At 40.5% G+C, this 25,456-nt stretch overlaps 1 protein-coding gene across 1 annotated transcript in view; it reads left to right on the top strand.

Annotated features, from left to right (window-relative positions):
• sntg2 (syntrophin, gamma 2) overlaps positions 1-25,456 on the top strand; it is a 122,527-nt gene that overhangs the window by 75,526 nt on the left and 21,545 nt on the right. The window contains exons 13-14 of the mRNA XM_008277244.1: positions 9,481-9,552; positions 9,851-10,060. Of these exons, the coding sequence (XP_008275466.1) occupies positions 9,481-9,552; positions 9,851-10,060 (282 nt within the window). The remainder of the gene's footprint in view (positions 1-9,480; positions 9,553-9,850; positions 10,061-25,456) is intronic.

The raw sequence follows: 25,456 nt of genomic DNA, 5'->3' as shown, positions 1-25,456 counted from the left end.
CTTTCTGCATGGAGTTTGCATGTTCTCCTCGTGTAGCGTGGGTTCTCTCTGGGTTCTCCGGCTTCCTCCCACAAGGTCCAAAACCATGTTGAGGTTAACTGGTGATTCTAAATTGTAGTGTAAAAGTGTAGCCCTGTGATAGACTGGCGACCTGTCCAGGGTGTCCCCTCCCGTCTCCCTAAGTCAGCCGGGATAGACTCCAGCCCCCATGCGACTCTCGTGAGGATTAAGCAATGTATAGATAATGGATGGATGGATGGACGATTAAAAACACTGATCACAGACAGGAGGTAGCAACTCTGGAAAATCACAGCTTTATCTTTAGTTTTGACAGTCCTAAGGTTATGAGTAGAAATGTGCCTTTCATGACACTAATGAGTCCTTCAGAAACGTGTGTTTGCTTGTATTCGAGTAGCCAGTGCAGCGCCTTGGCAGATAATGTCACTGAAGTTTTTGGGTGCTCAACACTTTTGTTTTGCTGGAGTCCCCTACATTGGACTTCTCTACAGACTGACTCTTTTCAGATAAATGTAAGGGTTCAGTTTTTCATACTGGGCTTACATTTTCTCCTGATGCCACTTTACTGACATTCGTAACAGTTTCCCCACTAAGACAGTGGCAACGCTGCACTGCTGGATGTTGCTGATGAGCTGCATCTTGTACCAAGTATCCAGAGTCACACTAATTAATGCCCTCAACAATGTTATAGTCTTCATAAAAAAGTTTTCAACGCGTCTAAAATGCAAGTTTTCTTCCAAACTGTGTATCAGAGATTAATGAGTTTTTCTATGCTAAAGCCAGAAGTGATATTTTTGAACTTCTCAAAGGCAGTATACAGTAGTTTTCTTTACATTTGACCAGTTCCACGCCATAAAAACTTCATCCCCATGTACTTGATGGGTGAAAAAGCCCACAAAGCAGGAAGGTTTCCGGCCAAAAGAAAGCAACTTGACTCATTAAATTCTTAGTGTGAGATGTCTGCGATGCTGTATAGTAGTTACCTAATTACATTATTTCTCCAATAAACTTTGTATAAAATAATGACTAACCAGATATGTAGTGAAAACAAACAGAGATAAATAAGAACTAGTTATTAGATCATGTTTGTTACAGGATCAGTATCCAGTTGGAGCTTAAAGTGTTGCCACCTGACTCTCAGGGGCAGTGAATGAAGGATGGGCCTTTTGTACTGTCTTTGTTTGCAGCACAATAAAAGCTCTGTTCTCTCGCTGGTATAAAACCCGCTGCGGCCCAAAATGTGTCCTTTTCATCCTCCTCATTTAAGAAGTGTTTCTGCAGGTTAATCACATTTACTCTCTGGACGCTGTGATTTGCAGTGCCAAGATGGGGTCTGCACATTATGAGTCATTCAGTCTCTCTTGGCCTGTCTTTCCTGCTAAGCTTTTGTCGCCCTTTAACACACTTTGACAAGCTATTGTGGCTCACTTTCTCCATTTTGAAGGTTCCCGTAGTGGATTTTTTTTTTTTTTTTTTGCGTGCACGTTCTCTCGTTTAAAGTTCAGACAGCGACAGGCTTTCAATCATGTTCTAAGGTGCACATCGAGGACGAATTTTAGCCCGTGTGTTTGTGGCCTTGAATAACTCAAGTGTTTCCTGACAGTCGGTGTGAGGATTCAGAGATGGTAACATTTTGTGGGCTTTGTGTTTGAAGATGGCATTTCAACTGATGGTGAGAATGACTGCTGAAAGGAATTAATCAAGTTTCTGACAAAGTTGTTCCACGTGCGTACACAGGTGGGAATTTTAGGGGCTTACTTGGTGACTGGGCGGAGATTTTATTAGATTCAGAGGAAGAGCTCCTACAAACCGAACTTCATCCATCCATCCATTATCTATACACCGCTTAATCCTCACTAGGGTGACGGGGGGCTGGAGCCTATTCCAGCTGACTTTGGGTGAAGACAGGGGATACCCTGGACAGGTCACCAGTCTATCACAGGGCTACACTTAGAGACAGACAACCAAGCAACTATTTAGAATCGCCAATTAACCTCCACATGATTTTGGACTGTGTGAGAGGAAGCCGGAGAACCCAGAGAGAACCCACATTGCACGGGGAGAACATGCAAACTCCACGCAGAAAGATCCTCACCAGGACACGAACCGGCGATCCTTCTTGCTGCGAGGCAGCGATGCTAACCACCTCTAACCACCATAATATTTTTCCAAAAACCTGGATGATATTCTTTATTGGTGAATATCATTAACCTGAGTGCCTATTTAGTAATGTTTCATTTTAAAGGATATTTCAGCTTGTTGCCTAATTCACATGAAATTAAAGAGTAAAGTGACATTGGCTTGAAAACTGTGCCTTTTGGGATGTTTTCTGACATATAATGTTGCTGAATTGTGGAAAAAGCCTTCCCTAAATAGCATTACACAGCTCTGTCGCTTGTGCGTGCCTATCCATTAATGCGACTGCATGCAGCTCAGGCTTGTGCCGTGTTGAAAGTGATATGAAAATGTTACTAGGTCTGACCCAGGAAGAATGCCCTTGCAGTTTTTTACTGAAAGGAGACCAGGGCGCTCATTCAGACATGAAGCCGACACGTTCAGTCGCTGTTCAGATAATGGAAAGGAGTGTATGTCTGAAAGGGGCTGCACTGATGTGATTTAGTGCAGTATCTCCTCTCTAACCAGGAAAGTAGATATGGATGATAATGATGACTGACATATAAAGATTTCAAACTCAAAATTTTATGACCCGAATATTCATTGGAATCTATTTATGTAACTGTAAGACAAATCTGAACAAAAACAGCCAATTACTGTTACAGCGGTGTAGGGAAGGGGTTCATGTTGAACAAAGTTTTGTCCAAAGTTAGAGAGGAAAGGCATTTAGATTTACTGAGCCCATTGACTCCATTTACAATGTCATGGTGGTTTGGCAGATTTCAGTGAATCAAGACTATCCGTCATGCCGTAATGACAGAAAGTCATCACTCTGTTCACCTGGAAGTGCAAACACTCCAGGACCAACCTCAAATATGGAAATTCTTGAGCACACCAGAGCCAGACGGCCTAAAATCCTGAGACAATTAATATCTAATCCTCCAGTTGTCTATATGTTACCTTAAACTGCAGTAAACCATTTCTAATGCCTTCAGATTTTGACTGAATTCTTCAAACTGCAGACTACCATACATACCAGAGTATCAGTCTTAAACCCACTGCTCCCCAGTGTGATTCAGCAAAAGGGAAGCCATTTCTTGATTTTAGCTGTGTCGTCTGATATCTGGCTTCACTGCAGAGGTTCCCAGACTACAAATTTATCTCTACAGCCTCATGTTGGTGGAGATTTACAAAGACCTTTACACTAAATTACAAACTGCAATATATCCGTAGACATGGGAGCGTGAGTTATCATCCTGTTGTCTCTGTTTTTGTTCAGAAAGAGATGAAATGATTGCCTTGGTAGAAATTTCTTCCACATCTTAATCCCATCCACAGTGGGATGGTAGAGTTCAGAAGAGGAGGCTGGAATAAGGCATTGGCTGTAATTGAGAGGTAGTCACAGTGGGGTTTGTTAGGTTGTCTAGCTGAGAGGTACTGATGCTTTTTGACCCTCATGAAATAGCTAGTAGTGGGATTAGAGCACGGTGCCTTGTGTGGTCATTCTGAGAGTCTAATTTGAATATTTCAGTGGTGTAAGGTCAACATTTTGGAAAAATACGCTTAATTGATTACGTGCTGAGAGTTGAGGTGGGATTTTTTGGTCTCTTCAAACTGCTCTTCAGATGGACTAATAGTTTTGGAAACCCCATCCCCTCTCATGTTTTACACACTTGTGTTGCCTGTCATGAGCTGTGTTGTGGGCACAGAGGAGCTATGAAAGCCACACTTGTAAAAAGAAAGAAAGAAAATTACTATAGAAGAATTTGTATTTTTAAAAAGCTGTTACTAACATTAAAAAAAAGTCCCTTTTCTACCAAAATGGTAGTAGAATTACCATAAAATAACTTGGGAAAAAAACAGTTGTGAAACTTTTTTTTCTTTTTTTAAATAGTTTTGGCCTGTTTTTATAATTATATAATATTTAGGTAATTCTTTTTTTTTTGAGGGATTTTTATTGTTCATTCATGTTTGTAATTCAACAAGACAGGAAAGTCTGTTAAACATGAGTACATTTTTGAAAATATTTATAATGAACAACTTTAAGTAATACCATTATCTACTATTGACGATAAACATGTTTAAACTCTGACATAGTATTGCAGAATAACAGCTAGTTCTCAGAGACCATAACCAGGTTTTACTGTCTTACTTGTTTCATTTGGAGATGCCTCTTGCACACAGTTAGCTAAATGGTCTAAAAGTTTTAAAATCTACCTACCAGACTCTCTCAGGCTCCCTACCTAATAGGATCTAATATAGTTGTTAACTCCATCTTGCTTTGGCCAGGCACTGTAACTTCCAGAAGTCTTTCCTGGTTGCTAAGCAAACTCACAGTGATGTACAGACTCCAGAAAGTCACATCAAAAATAGCATACATAACACCCACAACTTGTTTGGTTTTGTACAGATCAAGTGAACGACGACATCCCAGTGGCAGGGTGCATAGACTCATTAGTGAGTCCCTTCATTTACTGTCGCCTGGTTGGACGTCCATATGCATCCCACATTTCCCGTCTGTTTCTACTTTGACTGGAATAAAGGCAAAGATCATTTTAAAGAATTCTGCCAACCTTGTCCTTTGACACGCCGCTGGTCACACTAGAGAAAACAAATACTTCATCTGGTCATATTGTGGATGCTTTCTGCAACTTTAGTAGCCATGTATAGCTTCCTTTGACCTGCTGCAACGATAAAGCTACCCACCTGTTATTGTGTGGGTCCCCCTTGTGCCAAAACAGCTCTGACACTATTGACACATGAACACGGGACCTCTGGGGGCATGCTGGGGTGTCTGACATCGGGACATTGGCAGCTCATCCTTTGGGTTGCAGGGTGGAGACTCTATGGATTGGACTTGTGTCGATGTACCCCGCAGATGTTCGATAGGATAGGGAGTGCTGTTGCGACAGGAGTGTGTGCGTGGTCTGCAACAGTGTTTAGATGGATGGTACGTGTCAAGCTAACGTCCACATGAATGCCGGGACCCAAGGTTTCCCAGCAGAACACTGCAGTGTAACAAGATGATCAATGCTATTCACTTCACCTGTCAGTCGTTCTAATGTTGTGGCTCATCGATGTGGGTGATCATGAATTATACATCTGCTGGAGGCCACTGCATTTTGAGTTCTGTCTCCACCAGCCCGCTCGAGCCTCCAGCACAACCCGATAAAGACAGAATTTCTGTAGCACATTATACAGCTGTCCAAGCAGCATGTTGTCAACTCCCTCTCTACATCCACACTCATGCTCTGTGGAAAGATTAGTGATGGTCACTCTGGCTGTTTGTTACCACTGTAAGGACAAAGGGTCTGATCTTGTTTAGGCAGACATTCTCAGACCGGGCTTGTTAATACCATCAAACAGAACTTTTGTAGTTGCAGGCTGTCTTTCATTCTGCTGCAGGCATCGCTGCTGCAAAGAGAGAATATCACTGTTAGAAATTCTGCAGCAATGTTGTGGGTGATGCCTACATGTTCTCCGGAGACCTGAGTTATGAATACTCTGTGCAAAGGCTTCCAAACATTTGTTGGATTTAAATGCTCATTACTAATGCGCATGCTGAGTTAACATAAAGGAATGTCCTTAATGAAACATATATGATTCAAGGAAAGTTCTTGAAAATGCTGTTACTTCCTTTACAGGGAGCCTGCCAGAGGCAAAGAATTTTTTTTGACGCAGAAACTAAAGTTTGTATGAACTTGAAGCAAGACGAAAATTCCTTTTGGTGCCTATAGATGTGTTTTAACCAAAAGAGAAATAAGTACAGCTGGGAGCAGGTGAGAGTAAACTTCACCTGAAAGCAGAACAAGCACAAAAAGTCAAAAGTATTTTCCACTTTTACTTGATGCAGATGAGTCAAAATAGACCAACAAATCATGTTGACGAGTTGTCAGTGAGAGAAGTCATCAGCCGTAATTTTAATGAATTACAATAATGGATGTGTTGGGGAGTCACTGAAGTTATGGTTCCGTGAAGTGGAGGCATTATGCAGCTGGTGGGTTGTGAAATGCCAGACGTGTCCTCTGGCTTCTGTTGAAATATGGGAGTAGCCAATATCCCTGAGGTAGAGGAGGCTTGAATATGCAACGGGATAGTGTTAGTGCATGTGGTTTAATGAAAACAAAATCTACTGGGTAGCTGCTTGTTAGTCTCAGGTAGCATTATGAAAACTCTCATGGCTGTCCATTTTAACTCATGGGGCAAGCTTACCAAAGAGTGTGACCCTGTTCCAGACCTTACTTCAAAAAAGATAAACTTTCATACCTTACCTCTGTACTGTTCAGTCTTTATAACAATACAGTGGAAATTGTTCGACATCCAAGGCTTTCTACAGGCAACAATAGTTAAAAGATGAAGCTGGTGGTCGTCTGTTTGTCTTATTGTCAGTAAATCCCATGAAAAGCCTCAAAGTATACCTTGAAATGGTCAGACTTTGTGCTCCATTGATTCCCAAACAGCTGGACATTGTAGTTTTTAGCAAACATTACTCTGACAGAAATACATATTTCTGTTTGGTGGGGGACTATTTTGAGCTTAATAAACATTTAACACATCAGTGAGTATGGACAGTGGTATGGACTCAGAACTGTGGGCAGTGTATGTTTTTTATATTGATGAAGGAGCATGCCAACCCATATAATTCTGTTTTTTTCAAATCACTTTAAATCATTTTTGGGGAACTCAAAAAGGCTCTATGAGACTTTGTCGACACAGTCAGTACCAGCACTGTACAATCAATTAATTGGGATTGGTGACGGTGAGGGAAGAAAGATCAAAAAGGATCACAAAGCATATGCTTTAATTACAAGGAAATGGTTTTGCATGAAGAAAGTTGCAGGAGGAAGGTTTAGCTTTGAAAACTGGGTCATATAATGATACATTCTAAGCTGTTAAAATCACCTCATTATGATAGTTTTGCTGGTTTCCTGTATAATGTTTTAGATCCCTTGAAACCCTGTTTTAGCTAATTCGAGGATAATAAACTGAAACGTTATTATTATATTATTGTTTCAGATTCAGAGTATTGGCTGTTAAGGCTGTTTTGTGTGTCAAATATCAAATAAGCTGAGATCCTTTGACCTCTGTGTAACTATTTTATCTCATGTTGCCTCAAAAGCTCAGTATCTATTTGTTACTGCTCTGGGTAAGTAATCGATAAAGCAGCTGATATTCTGTATTCGTCAAATATTATGAGACCAAAACTAACAATGAATTGATCCTTCTTACAAATAGTGCAACTAAAGCCTTTCATTAGTCTTCTGCAACGTGAACCAACATCTTTGTCCAATAATGACATGAGGCTCTGTGTTGCCATTACCAGGAACATGGCAACTGCAGTTTCTTTTGAAGCAGTTGGGCATTGTGAGATCCAACTGTGTAAAAATCCACTGAAAGTAGTCCTCATCAATTGCACAGATTTTACTTGAATACGAATAATGTTTTCTAAAAGCTACTGAGCCCAGCCGTAGCAAAATACGAAGGCTTTTTGAGAAGAAACTACATACAGATGGTCAGCATTATGCTGGCTTGGTTTGGGCCCACTCACAGGGAACAGTCAATGCAAATCAGTACAGATTTTTTGTAAATAATCACTTTTGTCCTATGATAAAACATTTCTATCCTGATGGTGTGGTCTCAGGATGACCATGCCCCCATCAATAGGGCACGAAAGGTCACTGAATGATTTGATGAATTTGAAAATGATTTGAACTCTTCACCACCATCATGAAAACATCAAATGAGAAAAATAGCTTTAGGAAGGATGGTGTCCATCCCTCCTTTAGAGTTTCACAGACTTGGAGAATCAACTCCAAGGAGTGTTGAAGCTGTTCTGGTGGCACATGGCAGCCCAACTGCACCTAATGCTGGTGTTTCCCATATCAGGGTTTTTCATAGAGAGACTTTAATTAAACATATATGTTACTACGGCATTACTCTACTTTCCTGTGCTGACATGCATATGACAGCAGTGACTCCTGCTCCTACAGGGATTAATAGTACTTTGCTTTTTCTTTTTCAGCCGCAGTAGAGCAGGCTGTCTACCAATTGCAAGGCTGGTGGTTTGATGTCCAGCCCCTCCACATGTCCCTGGGCTGGATGCCAAACCCCAAGTTGCTCTCAATGACAGTCTAGTGCCCTGCAAGCGAGTGTGTGTATGATTAGGTGGATTAGAAACACATTGTAAAGTGGGTGAAACAATAGTTCTTAATGTAAAATGTGCCTAATCCTATTCCCCTACTGCCTGCTTTTACTGAGATGAGCCATCCTGAAAAAGCCACGGCCTCGCAGTCCACCAGGTTTATTTACTTTGTAGAGCTGCTTCTGCCAACTCCAGTTGTCAGTCACTATCAGAACACACTAAATGTTCTGCTGGTAGCTGCAAGAGTGAACACAAGAAACTTCATGCACTTCCAGCATCTGAGGAACTGAAGATCCAGTGATTATATTTTATTTTTAAAATCTGTAGTGTTAGCATGTTGTGCAGCTAATGTGGCTAATATTACCATTAGCTATCAGTGTCAGAAACTTCAGAAGTGATTTCAAACCAAAAAACAAGAACTGTATGTGTGTTAATGTGTCTTCATGTTGCTGGTTGTCTTTAAGAGGCAACATAAACTTAGTCGGTGTCAACATCTGTTAGCTTCTCTCCTGCACTTTAAAACTAATTCCTAATACAGCTGTTCTTATTTACATGTTTTTGGTTTGCATTGTAAACCAACAGAGTGAGAATGAAATAGTGACTGAAAAGCAGCCAGTTACACGTTGCCCGTTATCTGTAAGCCTGTACGACAATACCAGGACCAATAAACTAGAGCAGCTAAATAGAATTAAGCCATCAGTGATTTTATTATTTAATCTTGTGCTTTTCTTACTGCGGCATGCCAAAATGTCTTCTGGGTTGCGGGTGATTTACGTTAATACCAATGTCAATTTGAACTTGAATGATTTATGTTTTGAATGTTTTAACTTGTGGAACAAAACCTGTAAGTCCCAGTTTTGTTTTCTCCATTAAATGACTGTCTCTCTATTTGAGCTGTCCTCCCTTGCATGACGCGGTTGTTGTGCTACAACAAAAGCACTCTGTACTTTTGCCACAGTCTTTGTTGATAATGTATGTGCTGCTTTCTTGATGTAAATTCTCTCCCTGTGCAGCGTAACAGGATGAATCCATGCTGATTCCTGGCACTGGCAGTCACCGAGGCGCTCACACAACTAAGCTTCCTGCCTAACTTTCATTTGCATGTAGTATTTGGATAAGGAGTTTGTCGCTAACAAGTGCAAAAAAAAAAGCCTGTTTTGTTATGCTGCCTCTTCATCTCACGTTCCTTGATGTTTATTTTTCAGATCAGTGCCGCTGACTGGGGACAAGCTGAAACAACGTATAACCTCTATGAGGTTCTTTTCAAGGTTCACAAGGTACGTTAAGAGAATCGTGCTGTGATGTGCATCAGGGCTGTTCAAAATTTGATCACAGCTGTTTTCATCTCTGTATAGATGGCTGTTTTTCTCTTTTTAGCAGATAGTATAGTGTTTCAGGGAGCCTACTAAACAGGGCTGCTCTTAATCCAGAAACCACCATTATGCACACAGTCAAAGTTTTTCTGATTAACCGAAGAATTTACTCTTAATTCTACCCACTGATTGAAGCAATTGAAGGTGAAGAGACAGGCGACCCTCTTCCCCCGCAAGTAATGATTAAAATCTTGTGTTACAGCTGTGGATGGCGGAGGACTGCTGGCTCCAGGCGAGGCTTTACTTGGGGCTGGAGCATTCACCTGAGCAGCAGGACAATGAGTCTCTGTGCTTCAGTATTCTGGTCGGCCACGGCCAGAGCCACACCTTCAGGGTAGAGCTGGCCAGTGACCTGGCTATCTGGGAGAAGTCCTTCCAAAGAGCTGTCTTCTTGGAAGTGCAGCGAATACGAGTGAGTATTTCTGCGTATAAAATTACACATTTAAATAGGTAAGGAGTGTTTTCAGATTTTCTCTGCTTTAAAAATGTCCTGAGCACTTCTTGGATTAAAGAAGTTTAAAAAGCAAGAGAGCCTCTAAAAGCATCCTTTTCCCAACCTCAAAGGAACAACATGAAGCATTTGATGTTTGTGAAAATTAAGACCACAGCACTACCTGGTGTGCTTTTAGGTGGGTTTTTAGAGCTAGAAGGCAGATAAGTAGCATCAACAGTCTTAGATGACAGCGAATATTTACTCTGTAGAATACAAACATGACTAAGTCTCAAAATAGAACATTCTAAGCTTTTCACGCCGGAGTTATTGTATTGAATTGCATTTAGTTGTGCTGAAAAATGTCTGTTACCGTCTACAATCCTGCACGAGTCCATTTAGGTAGCATCACAAAACAACAGCAGCTCCTCTCATACAGAAATATATACACATACACTCTTATTTTTTTTTAGGGTAACTCCATTCATTCGTACATTATCTGCTATTATTAGGTTAGATTTCGTTCAAGAGTTGGAACCTCTGAATCCTGCACCTACCAGTGGGTTTTTGTTTGTTTGTTTTAAATGATGTGATTTGTCAACCTAATCTGGTTAAAAAAAAAGAAGAATTTCCCATGGACCTTGAACTAATTTTGACAGTCAGATAATGAAGCAAATTCAGCATAAAATTGTGAAATTTCATCAAAATCGCTTTTTTTTTTCTACGCATTTTATCTAAAAATTGATGTAAAACTAACCTGTTTGCACCAGATCCTGTAAAAAAACAATCATAAATTCTCCTCTGCTCTCCTGAGAATAAGTGACTCCTTCAGGGACTCTTGGAGGACACATTCAGCATGGTGAAGTATCTTTGCAAATGTGTGGAGTAGGGTTAGGGTTAGCTATTGGAATAAATAAATAATCAAAGAAACTTTAACTTCAACTTTACTTGTTTCCTTTTTTTTTTCATGACTCTATAACTTTTTCATACTGCACAGAATAGATTTTTGAGTTCTCTCTACTTCTAGCCATGAGAGGTTCAGGGTTTTATTTTGCAGTGGAAAATGAGCCTACAGTGGAGAAAAAATGTGATGGGAGCAAAAAAATCGCCCACTGTCTGCTTGGGGTTCTGCAGGTTAATCAATAGGTTCATGTATACTTACAATCTATAGCATGTCCAAATGCCTTCGTTGCTAGAAATCGACGCCACCTTACCTGCTGCAGGTGAGCTCTGCTGGTTTACCACCATTGGTTCATTTGTCCCCTGCAGGCCATCCAGCCCACTCGTCCTCTCACTTTGACACCACTGAGCTCAGTTGGTTTCATTTAGGTTAGCAAGTAGAGGCTGACAGGAATAAACCCTCATGGAGGATGGTTCTCATTCATCGTCCACCAAGATCTCAGCAAAACGTTCTTTAATTCAGATGCAACACGGTTCTCTGAAGCGTCCACTCCGTCTCTACTCTCTCTTCTCTGTCATGTTCATTATGTTAAATCGGCCCGGGCGACATTGATAACCAATCCAAACAACAAGAAAGAAAACAGACAAAATAAATGACAGCCTGGGCATGTGACAGTGTCAATATGAAAAGTTGAGCTGCCATAGAAAATAGTAATTACCTAATTGCGGTGTATCATAGTGGATGACAAGCGGTCAAACAAAAATACTAGCCTGTCAGAATTCATTTTACTTTTACCTTTTCTGTCTCACAACCTTTGACAATGTGTGTCAGAGGGTTGACCAATAGCTCACACAACACGTGAAGTGAAAGAATAAAGGACAGACATCCAGTACTGTCCTCTTGGTTCATTCTACGGACGCCATTGGGGCTCTGACATTTTCATTCTTCATCTTAGGCTTTGCCAAACACAACACAGTCGCTGTGATAAACTATGATTTGAACTGCGCTGCTTTCAGGGACCAAAATATAGTGTATCATGTGTCTCGGTCAAGTCACAGCACAAGCATTACATCCTATACAACTAAGCTGCATTTTCATTTGCATTTTGAGAGAAACTGATTTGCTCCCTGAAAAGTAAAACTGTGATGTTGCAGGAAAAAGTTTCCAGGTTGAAGGAGCCACAAAGTCTACATAGTAATGTAGGAGGGGAGGATAGAGGCATAAGGTAGGCAGGTTAAAAAAAAAAACATCACACTTTAACAACTTCTTATTTCAGCACCAGAATTACTGGGTTACGTTTAGGGGAAATGGCATGGTTTGGGCTGGAATACAATCTTTTCACAACATGTTGTGTCCATTTATTTTTCTAGGTTACCACAGTGATGAGTTCTGTCCCATATTATATATGATTGGTTGGCTGAAAAGGAGCAACAGTAAAGCCTAAAACAGTAATTTCCCTTACACCACAGTTGAGGATGCAGGTTAGCTGTACAGGTGCATAATATTTGGGAGACAGCAGCACAGCAAGGATCCACAAGTCACAGCGATCATAATATCAGACAAACACTGTGTCGTCGAGACACATCGGCAGCACATATCAAAACACCTGCACCCATTGTTTTCTCGGGCTTCAAGGATTGGCAGGATGTCGCCTGTCAAAGCACCAGGATACATCAGTGTCCCCGGCATTGATGCAATCACTGTTGAAATCGCTTCCAGATTTGGCACATGTGCCAGAGCTGATCAGCACAGACATGTGCAGAGACACCTGCACTGTATTCGACATTCTGCTGTTTGTTGGCTGAAGTTTTGGATATTTTGCTTGTCTGGCGGGTGGGCTGCAGCGCAGGTTCAACAGAGCCAGGCTTTCTATGCGTTAGCCAGCTTGACAGAACCAAAATCCCTGTCAGAGATAAACATCGTGGTGGTTGAAAGAAGAGGAGGAAACCAACACAGAGAGACACACTGGAGACTCTAGATGACATAGGTTGAAATAAGGTTTACTGACATATCAGGAGAAGAGACACTGTGGGAGCAGCAGTTCATGCATGCAGTGCTAGCATCAGCTATGAGGATTCTCTCATACGTCCTTATACCATCCTTCGGTGGGAAATCATCTAGATTTATGGATAAAAGCAAGAAGATAGGTTGGCGCCTTAGTGCAATCCGGCCTTGGAGCGCCTTCCTGTCCTCCTACAACACATCTACATGGGGTCAAGATCCTAAAGAAGCAGATTTGTAGGATAGTGTATGTCTGTTTTATAGACGGATGTCGTATGATCTCTATTTGGGGATATCAGGAGAAGTTTAGAGGATAAAAGTTCAGTATCATCTTCTGAGGCTTAACTACAGAGAGAGAAACTTTTCCTTCACAGTGGTTATCAACTTTGTTTGTTGATCAGGTATCCTTTACCCTTAACACTGTGTACGTTTCTACAGGAGAGGATGTTAACGCACTGTTTGACTCATCATTTGTACAAACTGCACGGGTTCGACCGACTGCGCCAGTCAAAAGCAAGAGGTCGCTATAATGGAGTGCTATAAGGAATATAAAAACTATTATTGTAAAGAGCACAGTCACTGCAAATAATACAAGTGAGGTAGAAAATGTTAATGGTGTGAGTTAATATATTTATTCTACCAGTCAGTGACTGTCATTGCAGCCACTTAATTCTCACTTGACAGCTGCACATTAGGGCTCTGAAAATTTAAATATCATATTGATGAAGTGCATTTAGTCTTGCCCTTTTTTTTTATTGAGGGTTCGTTGGAAACCCCATTGTTTTTGGCCAAATTAAAGCAAAATAATTGATTGAATCTTCTCTATATTTATGCAACTTCTGCATCATCAGCTGAATACATGTTGGTTCCCATTGTGACCCAGTGTGGTTTGCCTGCTTTGTATTGATGTCTGAGAATTGATATCGCTCACACAAAATCATCAGGTGAAGAGTTGGTGGAAAATCTAAACTCTGAACAGAACCTCTCCTGTGCAGCATCAGTTACCATGGTGATGTAGCAGGTTAAAAGAGAGCCACCTCCATGACCCTGAAAACCCTGACTTTAGGCTCAACACACCGCACTGATCCATTAATCTTGTTTTGTAGTTCAACCGTCTGCTTGTGGTTGAAATACTGATGTTTTAGAGTTTCAAGACTTCACCAGCCCACAAGCACGATGTTTTCCTCCGTGCTGTTGTACATGTGAAATACTTCAGGGGGAAGTTTTGCTTTTTTAGAAACACCCGCCGGTGTTTTGTTGTTTTGCGTTTGGTCGGCTGTGCTTCATCAGTGGGCAGATGTTTGGAGGTTTTGTCTTTGAGTGTGCGGCGCTGGCTAACTAATGCCTGCTGCGAGCTGCACTTCATATTTAAAGTGGATTCACTGAACACTGAAGCCAGAACCACAGCAGGCCATCACAGGTCAGGGCTGAATGCATAAACATGATAGATGTGGCTGGTACGGCAGGAGAAACATTTTTTTTTGTGTTGAGCTAAATGCAGTTTTGGACCGTCGACCAGAAAATGTATGTACTGTGTGTTTGGCACTGACAGAGAGAGAGAGAGAGCTCTTTGGTAATAACGCGCTGCAGCAGACTGCTGTTGGTTTCATTATCAGGCTTTTATCACACTTGCAGAGGGAAAATGATTCATAACAATTACTTAAAAGTATAGAAGTGTTCCTGCCTCACCTCTAGACTGTAATGGGACTTCTGCGCTCAGTATGATGTGCTCAGTGTTCATCAGTTGACACAAGGATCTAACACGTGTTCTGCAGCCCAAATGTTTTATATTAACACACATTTAAAACAATGTGCTGTTTGGTTATATTTTGCTTCGACATTAAGCAGAAGAGAGAACATAAAAATACATTACACGATGGAAAACATTTAAAAAAATGGCATGAAAATATTGATATAAAAGAGCAGATTAGATATTAAAGAGAGAATATTTAGCTAGGCCGTCATTACAGTGCCGTCCAACAGTACATTAACATTAAACAGCAATTTAATGTCTTTGATGCTTGATGCATTTGAATTTGAGATCAAAACACCACAATCAGACAAAAGCAGAGACTGGATTTTAGCTTTTTTTACGCTATTTATATGCAAATACATTTTAGCGTTTTATACAAGGAGACTATTTAATGTTCAGTCTGGTTTTTTCCACACAAGCGAAACTAAGTTGACAGTCGAATGTCAAAGACGATAAAGTCTAATATTTAGTTGCAGTGACAGCGTTAAGTATCTTCTGGGGAGCTTGTTTTTCAGCCTTTAAAGCAGCTGTCTTGTGTTTGTTTGCTACAGGAGCTCACCATCTTTAGTCTTTTTTTTCCCCATTTTTGCTCGGTAGAGTTTGTGTCTGGTGACTGGCTCGGCAACTTTAAGGCTTTCCACTTTTGGTTGCTGGTAGAAGATTTAGTTTACAGCAGCGTGTTTGAGGTCACTGTGTTGTCGCCGGATAAATGTCCAGTCAGCAAGATTGCAAGAATGATGTGTCAGTTTATTGATGAATTCATCCTGCTGCTGCCATCACCTGCTCCATCATCAGTTAAGACAAGCAAGCCACTTCCACAGACAGACGTGTTCACACCTTCTCTCTCCACACGTTTAGCTTCCCAATACAATCGTGACTTGATAATCTGACCCTTAACAATCCGAAAACCTTGCTATCCGACAGGTTTTTAGGAAAAACGAACGAACCCATGAAAAATAGCCTTAACATACCGACAGCCTTGGATTCAGACTCTGACATGACATTTTATGTCACAAATAAGGATAACGGCGTATTATCTGACTGAACAATCCAACAGATTAGTTACGTTCAGACTGCAGGACTTAATGCTCAATTCAGATTTTTTTTGTGAGTTCGTTCACATGTTAAATTAAATACGACTTGTATGTGATCTGCTGTGTGACCTTCATACGACCCAAAAGTGTCCCGCATGCACAGAAGAGGACACAGTGACGTCACACGCAGTGAGCGTGCTCAGTGTTTACGGAACATGGATAGTGGCGCCGCCGCCGATGGTGGAAACAGAACTGTGACCGTTATCCTAAACTATCATCAGCAGCCAAGTACTGCCTGTGCATTCCGGACACTTCCACCCCATTGGAAGGCACCCCTGAGTGGAAGTGTTCCCTGACCGCGCAGAATATTCGGATATTCATCATTAATTGGGCCTGAATATCCAGAGACCAGAAAGTGCTATTCGGACCAGCCCTACTAGTGATTATAACAACTATGAACAACAATTAACAACAAATGACCCTCCAAGCATCAAGCCCTCCTTGTATCTCGACCTCCGTCTTGACAATCCAACAGCCTTGCTATCTGACATAAAAGAAGGTTTTACATTTAGCGTCGGATTATCGAGTCACGACTGTACTTTGTTAAAGCTTCATTATCATCTCATCTGTCCAGAAAACTTTCAAACATTTCTGACTTGTCTTTGTGCTTTGTTTATTTTTGTGGCAGCCCAGCCTTTGAATTGTTGCATCTGATGACACATTTACATGTTTGTAATTCAGTTGTCAAAGTCTTCTACAGACTGCGGATTGTGACACTGTCACGTTTCTGGTCTCCAGACAGGTGGTATTGTTTTTGGTTTCTTCTTCACAAGATTTCTTTCTGCCATCAGATGCTGCTGTTTTCTGTGGGCGTCGTGTCCTGTGTTCATTTTAAAGCCCACCAACCAATGCTTTCTTTTCGCTTCAGAGCTTTCCATGCTGCTGTACTCGATAGATCTATTTATTGTACCACGCTTCTCAAAGACTTTTTTTTGTTTTGTTTTGTTTTCTGTTCATACAGATGAGCTGTTTTTCTCTCATAGTCAGTTCTGTGGTCTTCACTTTGCCACGTGCTTTATTGGCTTTTCCAATCTGAACAGATGCAGAATTACACCGAAATTAGGGTTGGACACCCACCGCCCTTTAATATGTGAACAATCCATGCAAAAGGAAACACCTGGACAGCCGGTTCCACCTGTCAGTCAGCTGACAAATGAAAGTTAAACCAGAGGAACTCTTGGCACATCCATTACATGAGGCAGGTGTGTGATGGAGGGACGAGGGTATCCAGAAGATTCAAGCAGACTCCTGCACACTTGTCTGACTAATACTCATTTAGTCTGTTTCAATCTTTTGGTCAAATAAAAGTTAACGATTTCTTATTTCATTTCATCTTTTGATTCCAAATCACACAAAATACCGTTAGCTAATGGCAGAACCATCAAATCCGACTCTCCTCTGCCACAGCAGTGTCTCTTACACTTCAGTCTGCCACAGCCAATGTAAAAGATTTTCTTTTTTTGAATTCTCTAATCAGTGCTGTCCCTTTGTACCAATTTAATGCTTCAGCAGTGAGAGGTGATTTGCACGTGATGAAGTGTTTGCTGTTATGGCTTCTGTGCTGTTTTCATTTTTTTCCTATTAAGAAGTTAATTGCATTTAAAAGTGAAAAGGCTAGCCGGCACTCTGTTTTCCATAAATGTTATTGTTACTTTAAATGCATTTAGCACGAGGAAGCTAAAGAATTAGTCCTCACATCAATGAGCCATTAAATTGCCTCTTAAGCAAATATGTTTAAAGTTTAAAGCTCTTGTAGAGAGTTCCTTGTTAAGCAATTCTTGGTAGCAGCTGTCTCACATCCATCAAGGGGCTCAAACATGAACAGACCGTGGACAGTGCAGGCCTTGTTTTCCTCCATTTTTTTTCTCTGTCTTTAATTGTGTTAAAATTTTAATTACTTACTTCCAAACTGTAGACACATTAGCCCCTTTCGCATATTGATTACGTGACATCGCTGCTTCTTCGTCGGTTAAAGTGACGGCGTTCTGCTGTTCTAAGGTCACGTTTACATCCGTGTTCCTCGTGGCTGCATGCAGACATGACAGTGATGGAGGGAGCCACAGTGTGCAATATTTGTCATACACACAGGGTTTGACAGTCCATTTAGTGATGTATTATGCACAATAATGGAATAACAAACAGAAGACTGACTACTGAATATAATCTAATAGCAGCTTATCAAACTGTCCACATAACTAATAGCCTACTTTATATATGACTTCCTAAACACGGAAAATTCTGTCCATGTGTGATGGTCATACTTTCGAACTACAGCAACGTAAAATGTGTTTTCATTGTTACAAAGCTTCATGTTGCTATATGTTGGTGTTTATTTTTTGATGTGGTCATGTTCTGTGTGTAGTTATAGCAGTGGCGAACCGTCAGGGCCAGCAAGGCCTTCTGTGCTGGCCTAAACTCCTAACAGAATCACTTACATTTTTAATTTTTTACTATTAATCTTTTAACTTTATTCCCAATAGTCTGCTCTCTTCATGTCACAGTGTGTCTCTGGGCTGTGGTGCTGCCAGCAGTGTATGTTTATATCAGAGCTTTTATCCAATCATATTTCAGCCATCATGTGTTACCGGGGTCAAAGAAATCTGCCCTGAGGCCTTCAGGATCAAAAGTGCAGGCCCCTGTAGCTTAGAATGTATTGTAATGAAACTGCTGCTTTAACCAATCAGATTGAGTTGGTGATCCCAGGACCAGCTAGCTGGCCTATGATAATGTCAGCACTTTCATGTCCTCTGATTGGATGGTCAGAGAGCTGAACCAAAGCGAGCGATTCGTATCTGCAGCAACCTGCACAAGCTAAAACTTTATATAAAAGTATTAAGAGCTGGGGGGTTTTTTTTGTTAAGTTAAGCAAGCGGACATTCTCAACCCTAAAGTGAATTAAAACTTATGGCAGAGACACAACTGGACAGACCCGACTTTCAGCATTAGCCTCCATGGCGATAGAACAGGACTTTGTGTTGGAAGTTAAACACACGGATTACCTGCTCAACAGAGTGGTTGAACTCTTTGTGAGGAAAGAAAGGAGGATGGAGTTTGTATTCAAATAATCACAGGTTTTGGTGAGTAAAATGAATTATACCCAGTTGAATGTTATCCAGTTAATATTGATGTTCCTGTTAGATGTGATGTATGTGGTGCAGCTGTGGCTGCCTTTAATGGAGACTTGTTGAATTGTTTTAATTGGGTGTCTTGTTTTAGTGATGGCATTCATTCTCGCTACATGAGTTACCTGTTAGTTAGACTGCCATTCTGTTTGATATTGATGGTTTCTGTAGCCGTGATGTCATAATGATGGTATTAACAGGTGGGTTGATTCAGGTAGGACGCCACTGAAGGCCCAGGTGTAAAAAGCACAGCTCGCCACTGAGTTACAGGAAGCATCCATACACATAAAAATGTCACTAGTGCCAGACTGTGAAACTGAAAAATCCTCATTGTATAAAAACTGTTGACAGAAAAAAAAAATTGACTTTAGTGGACAGATCAGCTTTGTGCAAATAAAAATATCCCAACAGCTGTGATGGAGCTCAACCTGAGGAAAACCTTTATGTAGCAAGTGATTTAACTGCAGCTTATAAACTGGGCGTCTGTGTGACGACTCATCTATCTGAGGTGAAGAAAAGTTCACACTGCGACGTGTTGTTGGTTCCTGATTGATCCTGTCTCCATGTCTGGATCAGTTTTTAATTCTAATGAGGTTACTGCTATTGTTGTAGATGCATAAATGTGGTTTGAGCACGTATGAATGAATTACTCTATATTAAATTTTGCCATTGCGCTGTGTGGAGTAGTTCTACAGGGTTTGAGCAGTCAGAGGTGAGCTGGTGTGCTGGAGCTGCAGGGACGATGGCTGGACAGAGGTACAAGGACGTCATAGATCTGCACAAATAAAAGGAAACAACAGTGTAGAAAGAACTAAAGCTTCACCAGTTTAAGGCAGGACAGGATTATTTTTGATGAATATAATGAAATAGATAAAATAATAATACAACTTCTAAATATGTAACTTTGATTCACTGGCATGAGTTTTAGGGGCTTAATCGGTGGCTGGAGACAGACTTCAGCAAATCGAAAGGAAAAACTCTCACAAACAGCTGGAAGCAACAAACTAAAGTTCAGCTCCTCTTGAAGTTTGACAAAACCTGGATTGTGTTTATTGTTATTGAATTGTGTTCATCTGTTCACCACAGTGAAGTGCTACTTTGATAAGCGTTTGAGTTTGTAAGAGATGTAAAACTGTAGAGAAAGGTGGAAGTAATGAGGCAACACTCAACATTTATGAAAGACGCTTTGTGATTTTGTCAAACAAGCGGTGTCTTTTGAGCTCTCTGCGGTGTTTATCGACCAATATTGATGCTGAAATAAAGAAACGGCCTTCTCTAAATTGCTTCACAAGACTCAAAATACGCTGCAATCTGTTTTTGTGCTCCAATAATGCGACTTCATGCTGCTCAGATCGCTCAAAGTGGTGTGTTAAAGTTACTAGGTTTAAACTAACAAGATTGCCGATACAGCTGTTATGGAAAAGTTACCGAGGTGCTCATCCAGACATGATTGATGGAAAGGCTGTCAGAAAGTGGCGATACAGACGGTGGATCCAGAGAACACTTTGAACTCACTCCTTTACACCTCGCTTCAGTATGTTTGGGTATAACTTATGCCTGCTTGAGACCTTTGTTTAATCTGTTATATTTAAGCTATTTTATATTCTGATGCTACTCCCAGTTAGGACGCCATCTTCTGTGACTATAAAACGCCTTCGAATGATAGTAACAAGTTAAATATATGTGTGATTTTTATTATTAATATTTAAGGATGACTCACCAGGCATTACAAATGCAAGAACAGTGTCACCACAAGTATAAACAGCAGGGAATCCAGCCTGAGGTATTAATAGTAATATTAAATTACACTAGTACAATAAAAGAGTGCCTAATATGAGCCAGAAATGCTCAATGAACAGGTGATTTTCAATGGTTCGAAAATGTGAGGATGAGGGACTTAGGAACGTTTAACTGAGACATAGAGCTAAAGGAAGTTGTTCAGCTAGAAGTATCAAGTAAATGCTTAATTGCGGTCTTTGTGTTGCAGCGTTTCAATAGCTTGAACTGTGGAAGAGTGCAGTGTGCTGTCCAGCAGTGAGAAAATTAAAGCTATATACTCATTACAGTAAAAAGACAAAGCTTTGAACAATCGTCATAATATAAAAAGCACAAAAACACCCTCGCTTCCACGCACAATTCAATTTAAAGTTTGAATTGTATAATCAATGCCTCTGTTCCTGGCGAGGCTTTGAAATTACACTTAAAAATAGATACATGGCTTCTCCTTCCTTTGTCGTGCGCAGTTACTTAATGGTTCTTTGTGAATGTCCTCCTTAATGAAAATTCAACAGTTGTCAGCTCCCAAACCAGCAGCGTGTCAGTGTTGAAAGCTGCTCGAAATGTCTCGCTAAATTATTTATGTGATCAGACGGCAAGCTGTAAGTAACAAAAATGCCCCACAACAAACACAGCAGAAGCTTTGGGTTTATGATCACAGGCATGAAATTATTATAAAGAAATTATAGCTCTCATTAATACTGTTTTTGTCTGCTGTTCCAAAACGTGCACAAACATGAAAACCCCAAGTAAAGTCAGCAACAGCTGAGCCTCAGATCAACATCCTAGAGCTGAGCTTATACCAGCAACCTTAAACACTCAAAGAGTCATTTGAACCTGTTTCCCACGGAAACGAAAACACCAGGAGCCACAAAACCCTTCTGACATCTAAAATGAAGGTAACACTGCATATACTATTTTTAACCTGTATGCTATGTATAAAAAAACTATATTTATGAAATCAATGAACTGCTACAGAGAAGATGAAATTTTATTTCTGCAACAAAAGCATTTTGAATTCCGAGAAAAAGAAAAAAAAAAGAGACTGGGTTGAAGGTTACTTTTAAATAAAATACTCAGTGTCTATTTGAATCCTCCTTGTGTATATGAAATAAAAAGCTTAAATTACCCACCTGCAACAAAGTAAAAATGACTTGTGGTTGGCCTGCTGACTGCAGCTGGGACTGCTGACTAGACTCCTGACCGCCTGTGAGTGCTTTGGGACGGGAGGAGCTCACGCAGAACGATACGTGTTTTCACGTCAGAGTCTCCAGTAACACCAGAAAGAGTTACTGGAGTTGTTGCTAGTCACTTTTTTAAAAACATTTATTTATTGATTGATTGATGGTACAATTACAATTAAAATAAAGGGACCGACACAATGCAGAAAACGAGAAAGCACGTGGCTTTTATACTCTGCACGGCGTCTGTTACCACAGTACTTAATTGGAAGAAAAAGTTTGGCATCGTTTACCGTTTGGTGACATGCTCGTCTTTGTGAAGAAGAGGAACTTTGTTGTTTGTTATTGCTGCTGAGACAGAAAAAGAAGAGACGGTGGTCGACACATCCATTAAATCTGACATTTTTATCAATAGATTTACCTCATCTGGAGGGAAATTTGAGTCAGTTTCCCTGTGCTTGATAAAAGTTGAGAGCCAGCTCAACTCTCTTAAAATCCTAGGGATGTTTTGGCCTCTTTTTTTGCCTTAATGTATCTGTTCTATAGGTTTTTCTTCACCTATTTCTCTCCTTTACCGAGTGTGGCCGCAATTTCACGCCACGAATTGCTCATCACACGGCCATCACAGTGATCCCTGTGTAAAGAATCACATAAATGCCTGTATTTTTGTACCTCTGCCACTAGGTGCTCTTGTTCTTCTGCCATGTTTTCCACGCGTATCTGTCCGCCTTGTTAGAAATTTTCAGAGGTGCATGACGCAGACATTTTTCGCTTGAAAGGACTGTGCGAGGGGGCGTGGCTGCTAACATGATGTCATTTTTCCCACACGTAGCGGCGTGGACCTCGCGAATACGTCAAGCATAAACCAGGCTTTAGGCTACAATGAATGAAACAAAAGAACACAAACTCTCGTCTCCTGAGTGACTGTTCTGTGACCTTTACATCTACCACTGGAAACATTCTTTTATATCATTTCTGTGACACTTTGTCGCAACAGACGTTTGGGACAAGCAACCAATCTAGTTGTCACTGGTCTGAATCTAAGCAATGGCTGCAGCTGAAGGGAGACAGAACAGAAGAGAAAAAGACATTTGTGCATTAAAACGTGCAAATGGAAATGCTGAAAATTAACTTTAAAAGATTCCTAAATATTTAAAAAGTGATTGTACGCTCGGCTGAAGAAACATTGGACTCTCGATTAAAAACAAAATGAGCGCACTGAAGTTTGTACTCGACTGGAGATGATGAAAACGCTGCTGAGGATGTCAGATATGTGCAGAGTAATTATGAAGCATGACAGAAACAGAAAGGCCTTGTTTCCATGGTGTTTTGTACGTGTTTCTTTTCAACGCTGGAGGTTTAACGGGCTTTCTCAGTGACATCAGCTTGTTCCCTCTTGGTCTCTAGTTGGTTTAATTGGACCCAACTGTAAAACTAGGCCAGCTGTTAATCTCAATAAACCAACTTGTAATGTTCACATAACAGAAGTGGATGAAAACAGGCATTCAGGGGAATATTTTTACCAAATAGACACCAACATCAGGCTTACACAGTTCCACAATTATTTCTGTGTTGTAAGTTTTCTGAATTTTTATGTTTAAGTATGCAGATATGGTATAGTTTAGCAAAAAATTCAGATTTTTATTGATTTCCAGGACAGCTTCAAGGTTTGTTTCTTTTTCTTTTTTCTCCCCTTTTTCTCATATTAGAGTCAAAAGTTCTTTTACTGAGAGGATTTTGGATATCTCTTTTTATCACTCCATAAATCAGAAAGTGCTGTCAACAGCCAGAAACATTTCACAGTGTTTTTAGAAATAGAATGTTCTATAAATCAGGCTATGAATGATATATCAACAAACCCCTGTGTAGAAACCTTCAGAATATAGATGGGAGTTAAAGTAGAAAGTCTAGTGCATGAAAGGTCTACTGAAGTGGAAATTTCTGACTTGGAGTGGGAGAAGAAGCTCATTTTGAGAAAACAGACTTTAAAGGTTGTAAAATTCCATTCATTTTTACTGGAAGCCTCAGTTTACAAGGAAAAGTTTAAACGGTTTTCCCTCTACTGGTCTGTTATGGGGCTGCAAGGTGGAGCAGTGGTTAGCACTGTTGCCTCGACGCCGGTTTGCGTCCCAGTGAGGACACCCGGGATCTTTCTGCGTGGAGTTTGCATGTTCTCCCAGTGCAGCGTAGGTTCTCTGCTTGTTCTCCGGCTTCCTCACACAAGTTCAAAAGCATGTTGAGGTTAATTGGTGATTCTAAATTGTCCATAGGTGTGAATGTGAGTGTGCTTGGTTGTCTGTCTCTAAGAGCTAAGACCCCTGCCTTCACCCTGAGTCAGCTGGGATAGACGCCAGCTCCCCGTGATCCTAGTGAGGATTAAGTGGTGTATAGATAATGGATGGATGGATGGATGATCTGTTATGAAAAAACAATATCCCAAAATGTCAAAACTGACCAGATTTTCCTTAAAATCTCTTGATGTTTCCACCACATGTGGACTGTAAACTCAACTGGTGTCGCAAGAAGCAAGTCTAAGTTTTTATCTCTTATATAACTAGTAACAAGACAATCACTAATTATGCAAATGAAATGATCACATAAGGAAATTGTTATCTAGATTCCATAAAAGTTAATGAATGTAAAATAGAAAACTAACTGCTTATTATAATAAAAAAAAAAAGAAAGCAGTGGTCTTTGGAATTATTTTAGAGGACATTTTTGGAGAAAACAAAAAAGGTTAACAAAGCATGACTGACAGATCACAGACAGTTTATTTAATAAAGTTCAATAATGCATATTTAAAACCTAAAAAACTGTAAAGCATTAAATTAGCTCTACATCCAACATGTATTAGTTCTTTAATAGAAACTGCTCCGCCACTCTGACAACATTCCTCACATCTCAGAAATAGAGCACAGACTGTAACAAGGCCAGTTATTCTTTCTCCTCTCCCATTGTTTACTACTGTATGGAGCTGCTTTTGTGAATTAGTTTTGTGTCACTTTAAATTAAGACGTGATTCATCCAAAGAACTGCAGCGACAGTGAATTGTCAGATATCACTGAAGGGCAAAGTATTCACAACAAATTCCAAGAATACGTGTCCCTGATGAGGCTTTCATCAGCAACGTTTGATTCTTTCCAAATTCCTTTTTTTCATGTGTGCAGCGTTGCTAAACTGCACTGTTTCTGTTATTTAAGTCTTAGACAAGGAGGAAAATGACAAACGTGATTCATCCAGTGCAAATAACGTAATCACAAGCACAGATGTAGAGTTCCTTGCTTAACCTTCAGAGCCCAGCAGACCCACTGTATTCACATCCTGTCTTCCTGGTTGAATTTTTATCAAGGCGTTCACTGCGGTGAGGTGTAGAGCGGATCAAACAAAACTACACAACTTGACCTTTCCAACGGTGCTGTTGTTGCTTGTCTGTGTGATGAAGTGTCTGAGAAGAAGTAATCTTGAATTCACAAATTTAATCACAGTTCCAACCTGCATACAGCTCCGTCTGTCCATCTCCCCCCCCAGTGCTCAGGTTTGATTATGGAGA

The sequence above is a fragment of the Stegastes partitus genome, unplaced genomic scaffold (genome assembly GCF_000690725.1).
Source record: "Stegastes partitus isolate 25-593 unplaced genomic scaffold, Stegastes_partitus-1.0.2 Scaffold93, whole genome shotgun sequence".
Classification (NCBI taxonomy): Eukaryota; Metazoa; Chordata; class Actinopteri; family Pomacentridae; genus Stegastes; species Stegastes partitus.
This window is presented reverse-complemented; position numbering and strand designations above follow the sequence as displayed.